Source organism: Aspergillus homomorphus, assembly GCF_003184865.1.
Source record: "Aspergillus homomorphus CBS 101889 unplaced genomic scaffold BO97scaffold_31, whole genome shotgun sequence".
Lineage (NCBI taxonomy): Eukaryota > Fungi > Ascomycota > Eurotiomycetes > Eurotiales > Aspergillaceae > Aspergillus > Aspergillus homomorphus.
This window is the reverse complement of record NW_020291917.1, coordinates 277,981-294,655: the sequence shown is the minus strand read 5'-3', so window position 1 is coordinate 294,655 and position 16,675 is coordinate 277,981. Positions and strand designations below refer to the sequence as shown.

At 52.7% G+C, this 16,675-nt stretch overlaps 7 protein-coding genes across 7 annotated transcripts; 4 read left to right on the top strand and 3 right to left on the bottom strand.

Annotated features, from left to right (window-relative positions):
* Positions 1 to 571: 571 nt before the first annotated feature.
* On the top strand, positions 572 to 1,834 carry BO97DRAFT_436298 (TauD/TfdA dioxygenase family protein; the record flags this gene model as incomplete). Its single annotated transcript, XM_025697775.1, has 7 exons — positions 572 to 708; positions 769 to 785; positions 849 to 1,062; positions 1,128 to 1,174; positions 1,311 to 1,357; positions 1,396 to 1,621; positions 1,662 to 1,834. 7 exons carry the CDS (start codon positions 572 to 574, stop codon positions 1,832 to 1,834), a joined length of 861 nt encoding a protein of 286 aa, XP_025549399.1.
* Positions 1,835 to 2,091: 257 nt separating this feature from the next.
* Positions 2,092 to 3,181, bottom strand: BO97DRAFT_407121 (uncharacterized protein). The gene is made up of 3 exons (XM_025695580.1): positions 3,045 to 3,181; positions 2,425 to 2,861; positions 2,092 to 2,362 (listed from the first exon to the last, which is right to left on the bottom strand). Exon 2 carries the CDS (start codon positions 2,705 to 2,707, stop codon positions 2,513 to 2,515), a length of 195 nt encoding a protein of 64 aa, XP_025549398.1. The 5' UTR covers positions 2,708 to 2,861; positions 3,045 to 3,181; the 3' UTR covers positions 2,092 to 2,362; positions 2,425 to 2,512.
* Positions 3,182 to 3,374: 193 nt separating this feature from the next.
* On the bottom strand, positions 3,375 to 4,661 carry BO97DRAFT_444888 (putative aldehyde reductase; the record flags this gene model as incomplete). The annotated part of the gene is made up of 5 exons (XM_025698499.1): positions 3,375 to 3,670; positions 3,738 to 3,837; positions 3,903 to 4,075; positions 4,131 to 4,320; positions 4,395 to 4,661. The coding sequence occupies 5 exons, from the start codon at positions 4,659 to 4,661 to the stop codon at positions 3,375 to 3,377; spliced, it is 1,026 nt and encodes a 341-aa protein (XP_025549397.1).
* Positions 4,662 to 5,526: 865 nt separating this feature from the next.
* Positions 5,527 to 7,263, top strand: BO97DRAFT_350013 (uncharacterized protein; the record flags this gene model as incomplete). The annotated part of the gene is made up of 2 exons (XM_025691936.1): positions 5,527 to 5,630; positions 5,799 to 7,263. 2 exons carry the CDS (start codon positions 5,527 to 5,529, stop codon positions 7,261 to 7,263), a joined length of 1,569 nt encoding a protein of 522 aa, XP_025549396.1.
* An 822-nt stretch (positions 7,264 to 8,085) lies between these two features.
* BO97DRAFT_144439 (FAD-binding oxidoreductase) lies at positions 8,086 to 9,643 on the top strand. Its single transcript, XM_025690128.1, has 3 exons — positions 8,086 to 8,607; positions 8,660 to 9,527; positions 9,600 to 9,643. The coding sequence occupies exons 1-2, from the start codon at positions 8,323 to 8,325 to the stop codon at positions 9,374 to 9,376; spliced, it is 1,002 nt and encodes a 333-aa protein (XP_025549395.1). The 5' UTR covers positions 8,086 to 8,322; the 3' UTR covers positions 9,377 to 9,527; positions 9,600 to 9,643.
* A 194-nt stretch (positions 9,644 to 9,837) lies between these two features.
* BO97DRAFT_426765 (glycoside hydrolase family 30 protein) lies at positions 9,838 to 11,378 on the bottom strand (the record flags this gene model as incomplete). Its single annotated transcript, XM_025697156.1, has 2 exons — positions 9,838 to 10,445; positions 10,514 to 11,378. 2 exons carry the CDS (start codon positions 11,376 to 11,378, stop codon positions 9,838 to 9,840), a joined length of 1,473 nt encoding a protein of 490 aa, XP_025549394.1.
* A 1,668-nt stretch (positions 11,379 to 13,046) lies between these two features.
* On the top strand, positions 13,047 to 16,514 carry BO97DRAFT_373164 (glycoside hydrolase family 35 protein; the record flags this gene model as incomplete). Its single annotated transcript, XM_025692894.1, has 7 exons — positions 13,047 to 13,273; positions 13,334 to 13,456; positions 13,508 to 14,199; positions 14,250 to 15,514; positions 15,575 to 15,701; positions 15,765 to 15,908; positions 16,026 to 16,514. The coding sequence occupies 7 exons, from the start codon at positions 13,047 to 13,049 to the stop codon at positions 16,418 to 16,420; spliced, it is 2,973 nt and encodes a 990-aa protein (XP_025549393.1). The 3' UTR covers positions 16,421 to 16,514.
* Positions 16,515 to 16,675: the final 161 nt, after the last annotated feature.

Genomic DNA, 16,675 nt, shown 5'->3' with positions numbered 1-16,675 from the left:
ATTGCTCGCAGGCCTTAATTTTCCAGGTCTGCTCATGGAAGCTACAATATATCCTTACCTCGGGCACTTTTCTGGAAACTTCAAGACGAGAGCCAAATCCCAAATCAGTAGGCGTAGTCGTCAACATGCCATACTTATCTATCCATTTACGCACAAATCTCACTCAAGATGACAGACAGCTTTAGCTGAATATTTTTTTGGTGTAAGAGAATTTGCGTGACCGAACTCTTGTATTGACTCATCGGGCGTCCGCGATAAGCCGTCCATGGCGAAATATGGCATTATCCGGAGGCAGGATCGCGTCGAAATCACCAACTCAGAATCCACTGTTTCACACAGTAACAAGCCAAGGTAATAATGATATCGCGATAATGGAGCGACATAAGGGTCCTGGGGGGGGGGGTACATGGCGATATTCTACGCTCTATACACAAGATAAGGGCTTAAGCGAATGAGCAGGTTGAGGAGCGACACGATCTATAAAAGATCCATATTTCCCCGTCTCCTGTACAGCCTTCGCTATACACTTACCTAGAGAAAGCAAATTCTGTATCGACGACGGAATCTCACGATGGCCCCATCACTTACCGAAGCTGCCGCCCGTGTGGTCCCCGTGGTCGCAAAGCCACCGCAACGAGAACCTCTCAAGTCAACCGGCGTCCTCGAGTCTTTCGACTCCTTCGATGTGACTCCTATCATCTGCCGCGAGTTCAGCAATACCAACCTATAGGAGTGGCTCCGTGCTCCGTAATTTGATGAATTGCTGAGAGAACTTGCCCTCACCGGTACCTGAACGCCCGTATCCCCATCTGCCCTCTCGACTCACTCTAATCAAACTATCATGAGAGTATCCCAGCCTAGCGTTGTCTTCTTCCGGAAACAGGACGACCTGGACAACGACCTCCAGAAAGAACTCGTGCAGCGCCTTGGCAAACTGTCAGGCAAGCCCGCCACCACCGGGCTGCACATCCACCCGACCATCAACGCAGGCCGCGAACACGGCAATAAGGACGACGAGAGTAGTGTGATTAGCTTGCGGGCGCGTCAGAAGCTATTCAAAGGGTTTGAAAAGCGCAGAATAACAAGCGCGAATGACACACTGATATCACCTTCGAGCGAATCCCAAGCGACTATACTATCCTGCGATTGACGGAGCTGCCGCGGACAGGTGGAGGTAATTTAGCTTGAACCTTGTACTCGGAACAATCGTGGCGTGGACTGATATGCCTCAGACACGCTCTGAGCATCCGGCTACGAACTCTACGACCGGCTTTCCGAGTGATACCAGAAATCCTTGGAGGGACCGACAGCCACGTATGCGCAACCGGGGTCCAACGAGATCGCGAAGAACACACGGGTTTGACGTCTTCGTTGGGCCGCCGGGGGGGGGGGAAGCGGGCGCCTGAGAACGTCGGCGATGTGTTGCAGGCCACGCACCCCGTGATTCGCACGAACCCGGTGACCGTGTGGAAGAGTATCTTCGCGGTCGGCCACCATGTGCAGAAGATTGACGGGTTGACGGAGGAGGAGACTCGGCATCTGCTGGATTGGTTTGTGCAGCTGATTGTTGAGAATCATGATCTGCAGGTTCGGTTGCGGTGGCAGAATCCGAATGATTTGGGTAAGTTTTTCTGGCCTTGACTTCTTGCTATTTGATGAAGTGTACCATGCTGCAACCCCGGATTATGGGGATTCTGGACCGAGGACCGGCCAGTGCGTGGTCGGGCTGGGCGAGAAGCCTTTTCTGGATCCTAATATTACGGGGAGACGTGAGGCGTTGACGAGGAGGAGTCGAGCGTGTGATGTTCGGTTGACAGCTTTCCAGACAGAGTGATTTGCGACGCATCTCTCGAATTAGTCTAGTTCTCCTGTAATAATAGCCGATCTATTCTCGAGTGGAACCTGTAGCCGGTATAAACATTGGCTGCTAAAATCTGAGATAAGCACTAATCGGCGCCAAGCTTGAAGGCTCAAAATACAGTACTTACCTTACATTACAATTTCTCGTGACTGACATATTGATCAGGTGATGATAACATAGATATACAGTAGTTCGTATGCAGCAAGCAGTGTTGTAAACAGCAGCGTTGGTGGGATCATTATTACCGCTCAACTTCCAGGCCAACAGCTCATTGAGACCGGTCTTGTCGCGGCGGGATTATGCTGCTTGCCGTCGTCACAACGCAGGCAGTAAGCCGTTCCTATGTAATGGGGATATCGCTAGGCTCTGAGAAGATTTACTTTGAATGTGCAACAACCACATAAAACGGAACCTCATCTTAATCCTACCCCCCAAACGATGGATGACCATCCACCGGACACAGTTTACAGAAGCATTGCATGCACAAGAACACGCATAATGGTAACGAAAAGTTCATTCACTAATCAATTTTTTTTCTTTCTCTGATTTTGCAAATTTCACAGATTCGAATAAAAAAAAGAGCCCCAAATCTTCGCAGGCGGCCGGAGACGAGCCATGCCAGGAATAGTGCATGACTGGGGGTTTTGACGGCTAAAAGCTGGAGATCATCATACAAATTCCGACAAAGATAATGACGACTAGGGGGAAAAGGCAAAACCCGAGCGCGACCCACATTCGGCTTTCAAAAGTGGTGCAAAATGGCTTAGGCTCGGTGTACAGAACCCAAGACCTCCAGGCCAGCCACAGAATGACTGCTGTAGCAATCATTAGCAGGAGCTGAATCATGACAAAGTAGATAAGAGCTTTGCAAATGGTCATCATTTCGTCTACCCCCGTTCGCTCCGTCTCCTGAGTGCAAGGGTGAGACGATTCAATGAGATCTGAGCCAGACTTTGACTTGGGATTGACAGGAGAAGGAGACGATGGCTTCAGAATTGAGGTAGGCTCCTTCTTGTCGTTGGGAACAACAGCCGGAGTCGGTGCCTTAGAAGTCGACGCAGACTCCATGCCAAAAGCAACAGTAGTTTGCTTAGGCTTAGGAGCGCCGAAAAGGGGAGCCGCCGACATGTTGGAATTGGTAATCAAGGTAGTTTGGCCAAATTCTGCTAACACGCAATTGCAGAGCTTTCCGATGGTTTGTCGTACGCAAAGGGCCGCGCCGGTTTGAGCTAGAGGAGAAGCAGGATCAATTCGACCGAAGACGATCACCATGCTTAAGTACTCCGCTGAGATGAGATTGAAGATGCGGCAAGAAGTAGGAAATCTCCGAGTTCTTTCGAATCTACATTTTTTGGTATTGCTCTTCTTTGTTTGCGTCCGAAGAAAATGGAACCTTTCCAGGAGAATTACTCCCGAGTCAAGACTATAAAGGAATTTCATATTCTAGCAAAGCATAAACTTGCAGGAACTTATCCACTGAAAGTCAGAACTTCCATCACACGTACACAAGTCCCTATCCCTCAATGCCCTTCGCCAATGACTCCTTTAGTGGGGTCCATCTGTCCTTACCGTAGAAGGCTCGCAGGAGTTGCTCGGCTCGGGCTGAAGCCACAACGTGAAATTTCTCTTGCACCTCACCAAGTGCATCGGGAATTTGGGTGTTTTGTGGCTGGAGCTCACGCAAGATCTGCACCACGTCAGCCCAGGCGAATGGAGCTGCGCAAGCAAAAAGCCGTTCGGACTGCACGTTCGGGTCGAGTAGCCCTACGACGTGAAGCCGCGCCGTGTCCTCGACGTCGACATACCATTCTGCCAATCATCCTGTCTGTCAGCATAGCAGTCTAGCCAGAGGAGAGATGGTGTTCATAGTCCTTACGTGGTCGAGCCACTCTCATAATCAACTCGTTTCCATCCAGCATCATGCGTGTAAAACGCATTGCGGAACCTTGGTGCTCAGGAAAAAGTATTTTGCCAAACTGAAAATAATCAGTGAGCCTCAAGCCAGAGGCTGTCATCGAAGATAGCCTGATAATTCACGTACGTTCATATTGGGGAGGACAGTGTTGAGGATGAAATGCGGCTTGTGCTCCTCCATCCAGGTCCATGCACCACGCTCAGCCTCGACTTTGGCCGCGGCATAGATCACACTGGGTTTCATGTGTTCGGGTGTGTCTGGATTCCATGCGTCGGCTACGGCTGCAGTGTTCCAGGTGGCTATTGGTTGTCAGTCTTGACCATACGGGGTGTCAACAGGAGAGTTCCGTCTGACTCGCGTCTACCGTCTTGTCCGCCAGTCCAACTGCATCATCCAGGACCGGAAAGGCGGCAACCACCGAGGAGGTAAGAACTACCCGCTTGACGGACGGGGTCTTGTTTGCCGCGGTCATCACGTTCATGGTTGCTGCCACTACCCCGGGAATCACGTCGCTTGGATTGGGTCGGTAGGACATGTTTGATGCCTATGCAATAGAAAAGAACATATCAGCTTTTGAACATAGGCTGCCAGGGAGAACAGGTTCGAAGTGCTACCTACCACATGGACAATACCAGCAACGTCTTGCACGCAGCCATTCAGCGCCCCTTCATCTTCCAGCCGGGGTACTATCGCTGTCTCAAACCTACCCAAGCCGTATTTGGCTTGGAACCCTTCCACCAACCAAGGCTTCTCCGAGCGTACAGTGCCGCGTACTCTGTACCCTTTGGCGAGGAATGCGTCGATAACCTGGGAGGCAATGTGGCCATTGGCTCCAGTGACCAAGACCCATGAGTCAATCGGCAGAGTGTAGTTGAGAGTAGCCATGATACTTAAAGAAGGAGAAACAAAGAATGGAGAATATTCAGTCTGATGGATCTTTTGTCGCTGCCAGAGACATGTCTTTTATACCTTTCCTCTCTCCGAATGAGGCTATACTCCCAGTCGGAAGGAACTGTGTGGCCGTGACGCGACAGTAAGCATTGGCGAACCGACCAATCAGTAAGCAAGAAAGGTTCGGGTCTAACCGCCGATCCCTCGGCTTTGGGCTCTCTGTAGTTGGTAAGATTAAGTATCAGGTACCTAGTAGTAGCCCTGAGCCCTGTATAAGGAGCAAGGCACAGCCTGCCTGCATCGATCGAGTACCATTCACTACAATTATCCCTGCCTTACAAAAATCCTTTGCTCTCTAATCCTGCATTCACACCCTACTCCAACAGCCCTAGCCACGGGAGGATGACAAAAGAGATCGTCCTCCATCTGTTTTTCGAGCCTTGAGAGCTATTCCCAACAACCAGAGGTAATCTTACCGTGTCATGCTGACAGTCCGCAACAGCGAAAACAAGACTTCCACGTTACATTGCAAAATGTACACAAATGAACGACCCAAACGAGACTCACAGTCTCAATTTGAAGCTTGATGAACCGGGGTCGGAAGATCTCCACCCGGCCGAGCAACGGTCTCATCCGCTAGTCGCCGGCCATTCTCACTACTGCACACTAACATGGGCCGATGCCTTAGGAGATCGGCCTTGTGCCCCCCACATAAAGATCAATTCTCCCAGCTCCGTGCCACGTATCTTCAGCCCACTCCCCCGGGAGTCACACCCAGCTTGCATTTCTTTGTGTTTCACCATTCCCATCCTTGCCATTCCTACGGTCAGGTGGGTTACACGGGTCGCATAATCCCAAAATGGATTCAAAAGCGCCAGAACACAACAAAGACATCCTCAGAAAGGGGCGAGTAAGACAGAGACGATGGGCGCCGAGAGCGAAAACAGGGTGTATCACCTGCAGGTACTGTCCAACCAACATCACAGTGGGCGTTGGTGTCGTGCAAATAGGCTCACACGGAATAGGATTCGTCGAATCAAATGTGACGAGACCAAGCCAAGGTGAGAGATACGATCTATCACACTTGATTTTTTGAGTATAGCTCATCTGATTTTCAGCCAACATCCTTAGTTGTCACAAGTGCGGATCGACCGGGCGCCGCTGTGATGGCTACGAGATGCGCGCCCAGCTGGATCAGTCCAACACTACAAGGCGATTGGCGCCAATGCCGTCAGCGTGGGACTTTGTCTGCAACGATTCTACAGAACTCGACAATTTCTCGTTTTTCCAGTCGGTGACCACGTCAACTCTGGCCGGAATCGTTGATTCAGGGTTCTGGTCACGGCAATTATTACAGTTCTCCCATCATTATCCCGCCCTGTGGCACGGCATGACCGCTCTGGCGTGTCTTCACCGCGACTACCTCAACCATGATGCTCGCCTGACTCCGCCAGGCGCAAGGGAGATTCGCAACATGAAGTTCGCCCTGAAGCAATACAACAAGTCCATCCAATCCCTCACACATTTATGCTCCAAACCAAACCTGGGCATGAGTGAGAGAATTGTCGTTCTAGCCACTTGTGCCTTATTCGCTTGCGTGTGCTCCTTGCAAAACTGCCAGCAGCAGGCCTTCATGCATATTCGCAATGGGCTAAAGATCATCCTCGAGTGGGAGGCAGACTGCCGCAATGTGTCTAGCTGTCAGGACTATATTGCCGGCAGTATGCTGGTCCTGATCTTCACCCGGCTCGACTCGCAGGTCATTCCTTACATGTTTGCAACTGACGACACCCAGGCGTGGATAGACCGTCCAGTCTCTCCGCTGTTTACGCAAGCTACATTCACCACCCTCTTCGGGGCATACACGTCGATCGAGGCTATCTACAATGGTGTTGTGCGACTAGTCTGGAGATTTAACAAGCGAGGCTTGAGTCATCGCTCTATTGCCCCCGCCGAAATAGAGGCGCACGGTCGACTCCTGCAGGCTTGGGATGATCAATTGGCTACTGTGCTCCAAAAGACACCGGAACTCCGAAACTCGAAAGCAGTGGATCTACTGATGGTCCGGCGAAAGCTTACTGAACTATGGTACTGCGTTGAACTCACGCCGGGCGAGATCGAAACTGATTTGCATGTCGCAGACTGCGTGGACATGGTGAACGGTGTTGTACGTATACTCGGCGACTCGGGTGATGAACCGGACTTCCAAGGCACCACGGCAGCTTATAGTCTCGAAACCGGGATCGTCGAGCCTCTGTTCTGGGTAGCAGTTCGCTGTCGCGAGCCGAACATCAGACGCCGCGCACTTCGACTGCTCCAGCAGTATCCTCGCCGCGAGGGCATCTGTGACAGCACGGTCGCGTTTCTGACAGCTCAGAAGGTGATGGAGATTGAGGAGGCTGGATGTCCTCGAGCGAGTGGCGCGCAACGTACAGCAAGCCCCTGCACCGCTGGGCAATGGGTTTGTGAAAATCACCGCGTTGCGACGTGGGATTTCTCCCTGGTCTCGGAAAGTCAAGTCGTTGTCGTCTACAAGACCGTTGAAGATTGCGTGCTCGATGGTCCAGGAGTGAGAATCGTTTATTCGTGGTGGTGATGCTGAAGGATGCAAGGCTATGCACCGGCGTTGTAAACTTACCTCTGCTTATCAGGAACCCGATGGTGTCAAGCCCTGACCCGTGAGGCTTCTTCGATGGCATTCTAGCCCCCAGGCAAGGCAAACTCCAGGTCTGGGTCACTCAACATCATCAGTTCATGGCTTCTGTCCAATGCATTCGCCAACGCCAGTTCTTGTCCATATCGTCTCAGCTGAAGTAACGAGACTACGAATGAGCTCATGTTGACTGATGCTTGGCTGGACTGTGATTCACCATACCGTTCCGCTTTTGCAACGGAGCGCACCACCCAAGCCACGCAATGTTTTCGAACAGTTGCCGAATGACAAGGGTGAAAACAGGATATAGATGATTCAACGAGAGATACACAGTGCAGTTTTAGCATGGACGAGAGATGCATGACCGCACGGAGATGAGCGGCACCTTCAGGGGGACTCAAAAACCCGCCATCCGAAACGCACCCACTCACCCACCTCGGCAAATGAGCAGCCAAACCCTGCTTGTGAACATCGCTACAGATCGACATTGCCTGGTACTGTTGGTCCCTGACTATAAGCTTTGCCATATAGCTCAAGTGCCCAGTTGGAAGGCTGCCGACCCAGAGTTTTATGCCCGAATCCCGTCTGGTGCAGTCCTTGGTGGGATACGCGATACGGCGACTGCTAGCCCCAGATCTAGGACGGTCGCATTCATCAATATTTTATCTTGAGACTTCCAACACCTGCTCTCAAAGATGTTCAAGCACAAGAAATGGCTTTTGCGACTTGACTCTTCAGCATGCGGTTGTTAACGCTGCTGCTGAGCACAGCCCTAACCGGCCTCGCCGCGAGACTGCGAATATCTGCATACAACCTACCCCCGACTGACCGTCTAGGATCCCACCGGGCCTGATGCTGGTCAGAGTTTCTAGAACCAGTCCTACTACACCCACACGGTAACGGAGTACTGGAACGGAGTCAACGCTGAGGATCGACCAGCGTGCGCCTTCTTCCCTGCCAACGCGCAACAAGTCGCCGTGGCGGTGCAGCAGCTTAACCAGCATGCATCCGCTCCCCTTGCACTCAAATCGGGTGGTCATAATTTCAATGTCGGATTCTCCAGCACCAAAGAAGGCGTCTAGATCTCCTACCACGAGAATCTATCTTCTACCACCGGAAACCCTGACGGCCAGACCTTCGACGTCGGGCCTGGAGCTCGATGGGGAGATGTCTACGCCGTGGCTGAGAAGACCAATCAAGTGCTTGTCGGGGGTCGACTTGCCAATATCGGAGTCACTGGCTTCACTCTCGGTGGCAGATTGTCCTAATACTCTGCTCAATACGTATGCACGTCTTTCTGTTCCCCAAAAGCTTGCAATGCAATGCTAACCCCGGACAGGGCTTAACCTGCGACAACGTCGTCAACTTCGAAGTGGTTCTCCTTAATGCGACGATCGTCAACGCCAACCGCACCTGCCACCCAGATCTGTGGTGGGCGCTCCGCGGCGGCGGCAACCTATTCGGCATCGTCACCAGGTCCACCTTCCAAGCCCACCCACTGGAAGACAGCGGCAAGGGCTGGGGCGGCATCCGGGTCTACACGGCGGACAAACGGCAGGCCATCTTCGAAGCCCTGGCGACGTTCATCCGCGACTATCCGGACGCCAAAGCTGCGGTGATCCCCACCTTCGACTCCGGGCTGCCCGGCGCGCTGATCTCCAACCCGATGCTCTTCTTCTTCTACGACGGCAGCACCCCCAGCGAGGGCGCCTGCGCGGGGCTGGAAGCCATCGAGGCCCTCCTCGACGGCACCAAGACGACAACCTACACTGACCTGGCTAACCAGGCCGGCGGAGCCAAGATCTACGGTATCAAGGCCGCCGCCCGCGTCAACACCTTCCCCAACCTCAACCCCCATAACATGTCCTCCCTGCTCGAGGCCCACTGGTCCACCTACCAGTTCATCATTAAGAACGATGCCAGTCGCAACATCGATATTCAGATTGGGACGTTCAGGCTCCAGCCGCTTTCGGTGCGGATTGCTAGGGTCTCGCAGGAGCGCGGCGGGAATGCGCTTGGCCTTAACCCTGACCACGGCGATCGCTTTTTCGGTTGAGAATAATCTCATTTGGATTAATTCGCACTGTAACGAGGCGTGTCCCGGGTACTTGCGGAAGGTTGCGGATCAGGTTAATTTTGTGTTTAATGACACGCTGCGGGGATCGAAGCCTAAGAATCATAAAGGCGGGAGATGTGGATCTCGTGTCGTGAGTATTTTCTCTTCGCTTGACCGGTATTTACTTAGGGGTTAAGAGACTGATGACATCGTAATAAAATAGTGTGAATCCGCTGTTCATGAACGACGCAGCGGACTATCAGGATGTGTACGCCAGTTACGGGTCGGAGAACCAGGCCCGGTTAGAACGGATGGCCAAGGCGCATGATCCCACGAGATTTATGTTCCGACAAGGTGGATGGGATCTCTGACCTTAATTTATCGAGAAAGTCGTGCATTATCTGTTAAGGCTAATCCATTGTTTCTGCGTGCTTGAGATAGCCGGTCTACGTGAAACAATCCTACGCAGGCAACACCCAGGTCGTCACCGACTCACTCGGCACATTCCCACTCCACACGCCCCCACTACCCAGCGTAACCGTCACATAGATATCATTTCCAAACGTGTTCTGAATGACGACCGTCCGCGACCCATCCGGATTCACCGACGCAACGGACTGCACCCCGCCGCCGTTGTCGTACGTGTAGCTCCCCGTCCCACCCACCACGACCGCACCAGCAGGCATGAACTTGCTGAACTGCGCCATCATGTAGTACGCCGTGTTAAGCGTGTAGCTGCTGGACCCGGTGACCGTGACGAGCCCGTGGCAGTTGGCGCACCCGCCTGACGAGAGATGCGGTCCGTCGTTGGCGTCGGTGCCCAACGTCCAGGCCATGACTCCCGCGGCGTAGTTCTGCAGCGGCCCCATCGTGAAGTCCGCCGCCTGGTGCCAGGCGCCCGACGCCGGCGTCCAGCATTCCGTCATGTATTGCTCTGTGTCTGGGTTCGTGGCGTGGAAGTCCGATAGTACCTTCCAGTTGACGTCGGTCGCGTAGCAGTGCCAGGCGACGGCGGGGACGTAGCTGCGTGCGCCGCTGTTGAGGACTGTTTGCGGGTAGGAGGGGACGTCTTTCTTCTGTCAGATTCTGAACGCAGTAGTTCTGGGAGAGAAGAAAGGAAAGAGGGATACCACGTACCAGTGTTATGATCATACGCCCAGACTTTAGTGTCAAGGCCCGCCTGCGCAAGCGCAGGGCCTACGTATTTCTCGATCAGGTCCGCCGACTCGTAGTCGAAGACGTACATGGTGGGATACCCAGCCTGGCTGTTGAGCGGCTCGTTCTGGATGGTGATAGCGTCGACTTTGGCGCCTAAGTTCGCGTACGCTTGGATGTACTTCACGAAGTACTGCGCGAAGGCGCTCGCGTAGCCCGTGCTGCCCGTTCCGCCGCTGGTCAGATACCCGTCGTTCAGGTTGTTGTTGGTCGTGCTGCCGTCGATGACGCCGTTGAGCTTCATCCACCCCGGCGCGCTCCACGAGGAACCCAGGATCTTGAGACTGGATTGCAGGGTCTTCATCTTCGCGAGAAGCTTGGCCATTGCCGTGCCGCGGTCGCCCAGGTTGAAGCCGCCCAGCGAGGGGTCGGCTGCGTTGTTGTTGTCGTCGTACGTGTAGGCGGGGTCGCCGGAGAGGTCGGATGCGCCGATCGTGTGTCGCATCAGCGAGAAGTTTGCGCCGTCGGTGGTCATCAGCTCGTTTAGAAGCTTTTGGAGTGTGGTTGCGTCGAGCGTGTTGAAGGAGGTTACGGTCGCGTCTGTCACTGCGGCGCCGAAGCCGTTGATCGTCTGCCGGTGGCCCGACGAGGTGTCGTCTACGGTCAGCTTCCAGGTTGATGCCGAGCCGGGGCTTCCGTTGCCTTGCACCGGGGCGGCGATGGATGACAGCTTGTAGTTGCCCGCTGAGTTGGAACTGTATGATGCCGCTTCGGTGGCGCGTTTCTCGCTGGCGGCCGCGTGGCCCAGGGCGATAAGGCCCGCCAAGGTACCTATGTTGACAAGCATTGTTGTGTAGTCGTGGTTCGTGTGACTTCAGATCTGAAGATTATGCGACGGCGCTGAATATTAAATAAGCGGCGGGAATGAAAGGGGTCGTGGAGTTTGTCTCGGCTTCTGACTCGCTCTTGTTTCATAGCCAATCCTGCCGTACGGGGATTGTTGGTTGTGGCATTGGGGGCGAATATTGAGAACCAGTCATGATGCTTGAATCATTGCTCAGCCTCTTCGATAGGCCCGAATATGCCCATGAAGGAATTGGAGCTGCCTTATTAGGAGAGTGGTCCCTGGCTGCAGGATCTCGCTGATGAAATGAAAAGGGCCATCATTTCCTCTCTGGGATGAGATTAAGAGCGGGGAGAAAGCTTATCCGGCTGTCCGTCGGAGCCGAAATCGACACTAGTTTAGACCTTGGTATAGGTGTGAGTAGGATTGGCATCCGAAGAATACGGGGTTGTCAGTTCATCTTCTTGCGCATGAATCTCTCATGAATATATCAAGTCCGAGGAAAATATATTCTCAATGCTCAGTCCCCGCAGGGACAGATCAAGTCACTTCCAGCAGTGAAGCCATCTAGAGTTGATCTCTGTATGACTCATATCTCATGGCATCTACAAATGAGTGACAATTTGGGTAATGCTGCAGAAGAATAACAATCTGACGTGCAGCAGGTAAATCCAAGTTGTTGAAACTATACAAACAGGGGACGAGTCGGTGCCTGCCAAGACTCCGTCGTCGGCGGGGATTGCCGAGGCTAAGGTTATCTTATCACCACGTGATTCAAATCAATCACTATCTCCTGTCGGTCGGTGTGGCATGGCTATGATGCTCTTGGGATGAAGGGCCAAGCTGAGATTGCCCGACCGACTGAGATTGAGATGTAGAGAAACAGCTGGGCCGTTGGTCTTCTGTTGCAGTTCTAGTGATGTCTCCCACCAACGAGAAGGAGTCTCATCGTCACAGTCGGGCTGAAGAGGTCCTCCATCAGCATGACATGTCGACAGCATGAGAGAAGCAGACGAGTGTCTCTGTATTTGCGAACGAGGATTACATCCTTGAAGCTGTCTCAGGGGTGTACTTGGTCGGAGAGGAATAACGAAAGAAGCGAAAAAGGACAGGACAAGAGCAGATCATGTGATCCCCCGCCGGAGCTTGGTCTACTTTAAGTTGACACCTTAGGCATTCAACTATTGCTGCCTCGGCCGTCGCTTCTTCCCCGGTTCTTCCATTGTTCATCTTCCTCACCTTCGCCAACAACAACCATCTTTCCTTCGCCAGCAAAAACCCCAGCTCAACGGCGGCTCTACCCCTGAATCCCCTGACTACTGCACGCAATTATCAGCTAACTCGCCTCCTGCATATGAAGAACCTGTTCTCGGTGTGTATTTCTCCGTGAACCCCTCTTTTCCCCGCTCGTTGCGCAATCTAATTTTGATTAGCCTCAGTCTGCACCAATCGCTCACCCCAGATTAAAGCTAGGCTCTGCATGAGGGCTATAGCCTGCTTGACCAGGATGAGACCACCAGCCGGAGGAAATTACGTCTCGATCTCGGCAATGCCGCCATCACCATGATGCCATGAATAGCGGGTGAGCGACTGTGGCTATAAATTCTCTGGCCTAAGAGCATGGGGAGATGAGAGACTTTGAGTACTAGACAGCCGTCATCATCGCCCATTATGAAGCTCTGGTCGTCCTTGCTGCTTGGAGCGAGCTTGCTCACAGGGACCCAAGCAACCACCAACGGGTTAACAGATCTGGTTGCCTGGGATCCTTATAGTCTGACGGTGAACGGCAATCGACTCTTCATCTTCTCCGGCGAGTTCCACTACCCGAGACTTCCGGTCCCAGAATTGTGGCTCGATGTCTTTCAGAAGTTGCGCGCCAATGGATTCAACGCAGCTAGGTGCGTACACATAGCCCTATCATGATAACTTCAAACTAACATAAGAAACGCTGTGGATAGTATCTACCTCTTTTGGAATTATCACTCGCCTACCAACGGGACTTTCGACTTCGAGACTGGTGCGCATAACCTGCAACGCCTGTTTGACTATGCGCAGGAAGCGGGAATCTATCTTATTGCACGGTAAGCTTTTTACAACATGCTTTTAAAAGCAGGCGTTGATCGACGAGACAGGCCCGGGCCCTATGCCAATGCTGAAGTCAGTGGAGGTGGTCTGGCTCTCTATCTGAGCGATGGTAGTGGGGGCTCGTTGCGCACGGGCGACGCTACCTACGAGGCAGCCTGGAAACCGTGGGTTGAAGAGATCGGCAAGATCATCGCCGCCAACTCTATCACTAAGGGTGGACCAGTCATTCTCAACCAGATCGAGAACGAGCTGCAGGAAACAACACACAGCGCAAGCAACACTTTGGTCCAGTATATGATCAAGCTTGAGGATGCTTTCCGCGCTGCTGGCGTGGATGTTCCCTTCACTAGCAACGAGAAAGGAATGCGATCCCAGAGCTGGTCCACAGACTACCAAGACGTCGGTGGCGCGGTCAACGTGTACGGTCTGGATTCCTATCCCGGTGGACTCAGCTGTACCAACGAAGCTACCGGGTTCAATGTCGTCCGCACCTACTATCAGTGGTTCCAGAAATACAGCTTCACGCAGCCTGAGTACCTACCCGAGTTCGAAGGGGGGTGGTTCTCTGCCTGGGGAGCCTCTTCTAACTACGACACGTGCACGAGCGAACTTAGCCCGCAGTTTGCGGATGTGTATTACAAGAACAACATCGGTCAGAAGGTGACGCTCCACAATATTTACATGACCTTTGGTGGCACAAACTGGGGTCATCTAGCAGCCCCAGTTGTCTACACTTCATGTAAGCTCTACCTCGCGGTTTTTGAACTGACATATACTGACCAAATATAGACGACTACAGTGCCCCCTTGAGCGAGAGCAGACAAGTCCGAGACAAAATGAGCCAAACCAAGCTTATCGGACTGTACACGAGAGTGTCCACTGGTCTGCTAACCGCAGACATGGAGGGCAATGGTACAGGCTATACGTCCAGCGAATCAGCATACACATGGGCTCTTCGAGACTCGAAATCGGACGCCGGATTCTACGTAGTCCAACAGGCGAAATCCTCTTCACGCAGCTCCCTCACGTTTGACTTGGATGTCACGACCTCGGCAGGAAATATCACATTGACCGATATTAACCTTGACGGACGGCAAAGCAAGATCATATCCACAGACTATCCGCTGGGCCATAGTACCCTCTTGTATGCGTCTACCGACATTGCCACCTACGGAACCTTCGGTGATACAGATGTAGTTGTGCTATACTCGAGGGTGGGTCAGACTGCGTCGTTTGCTTTCAAGAACTCGGGTCGTCTCAATTTCACCGAATACGGTCCCTCTGTCAACCTGACTCGCAGTGCTAGCAACTCGACTACACCATCCTATACCTATACACAAACCAGCGGCACGAGCGTGGTCAGATTTTCAAACAAGATCATTTTCTACCTTTTGGATACGGAGACGGCTTTCAAATTCTGGGCACCTCCTACCACCAAGAACCCCTACGTGACCGCCGATCAGCATATCTTCGTTATTGGGCCTTATCTTGTTCGCAGTGCCTTCGTTGATGGAAGTGTCGTCAATCTCATTGGAGACAGTGACAATGCCACATCTATTGAGGTCTTTGCTGGCGCCGCTGTCAACACTGTAAAGTGGAACGGTAAGCGTATCTCGGTGACAAAGACCGCCTATGGTAGTCTTGTTGGATCCATCGGTGGACCCTCCGGCACTGTTTCACTGCCCACCCTGAGCGGCTGGAAGGTCAAAAACTCGCTTCCTGAGCTCGAGTCTTCTTATGATGATTCGAATTGGACTGTCTGCAACCAGACAACGACACTAAGTCCCGTCAAGCCATCCACTCTGCCAGTTCTCTTTGCATCTGACTATGGATACTACGCTGGCATCAAGGTTTACCGTGGTCGCTTCGATGGCGCGAATGTCACTGGTGCTAGTCTAACCGCCCAAGGAGGCGTGGGCTTTGGTTGGAACGTTTGGTTGAATGGCAACTTGGTCGCTACTCTGCCGGGTGACCCTTCGGCTACATCATCGACTGCGACTTTGGACTTTAGCAACCAGACTTTGAAGGCGACAGACAACCTTCTTACTGTTGTGGTAGGTTCACAGTTCCCTATGTCAAAGCTCTATGGCATGAAGCTAATCAGTGTAACATAGATCGACTACACTGGTCACGATGAGACCTCGACTGCCAAGGGCGTCGAAAACCCCCGCGGTCTGCTTGGTGCCACCCTCAATGGCGGGAACTTCACCAGCTGGAAGATTCAGGGTAATGCGGGAGGAGGTGCCGGTAAGTCTTCATCTGGGACTCCACAAACAACTACAAAATCTCACGAGTCAAAAGGAGCTTATGAGCTGGACCCTGTCCGCGCCCCTATGAATGAAGGCGGACTGCTAGCCGAGCGCCAGGGCTGGCACCTTCCGGGATACAAGGCCAAGTCATCCGACGGTTGGACTTCTGGTTCCCCTCTTAAAGGGCTGAACAAGTCTGGTAAGTTCCACTTCCCTTGCATTTCGAAGCAGTTAAAACTCATTGTCTCGACCCTATCCTTCTGTCTTGCTCTGTTCTCGCCATAATACCACGTCAGGCACACTAACTAAGAGTCAGGTGTCGCATTTTACTTGACCACATTCACACTCGACCTGCCCAAGGGCTACGACGTTCCTCTCGGTATCCGCTTCACTTCCCCATCTACCATAAACCCTGTACGTATCCAGCTCTTCATCAACGGCTACCAGTACGGAAAATACGTTCCCGCGCTTGGGCCGCAGACCACATTCCCGGTTCCCCCGGGTATCATCAACAACCGATCGAAGAACACGATCGGTCTCAGTGTGTGGGCCCAGACCGACGCGGGCGCTGCTCTGGAGAACATTGAGATTGTCAGCTACGGTGCCTACGAGAGTGGGTTTGATGCTGGGTCGGGCACGAGCTTCGATATGAACGGCGCGAAGCTAGGCTACCAACCCGAGTGGACGGAGGCTCGATTGAAGTACACTTGAGAACTTCCCAGTGACGCTCTTCATGCTCAATGCATGAAGGGGTGATCGGTGAAATATATGAAGGGTGGTTTGTGTGCGTTTTGCTCTTCTGAGGTTCGTGTTAATAGTTTTTTCAGTTGTTTTAAATAGTTGTAATGGTGAGAATGGATTGATTTGTATATATCTTTCTATCATAAGACAGTCAGCGACATGCCTTCTATATCATGTATCTTACACCTCTCTTACTTACTGGACAGGACAGCGACAGCAACGTGA

What these genes read in the sequence shown, in the direction of transcription:
- BO97DRAFT_407121 (XM_025695580.1), bottom strand. Translation starts at nt 2,707, where the DNA reads ATGATTCAGCTCCTGCTAATGATTGCTACAGCAGTCATTCTGTGGCTG.
- BO97DRAFT_144439 (XM_025690128.1), top strand. Translation starts at nt 8,323, where the DNA reads ATGCATCCGCTCCCCTTGCACTCAAATCGGGTGGTCATAATTTCAATG. An exon ending in ATACTCTGCTCAATACGTAT is followed by an intron (nt 8,608 to 8,659) that starts GCACGTCTTTCT and finishes AACCCCGGACAG; the next exon opens with GGCTTAACCTGCGACAACGT.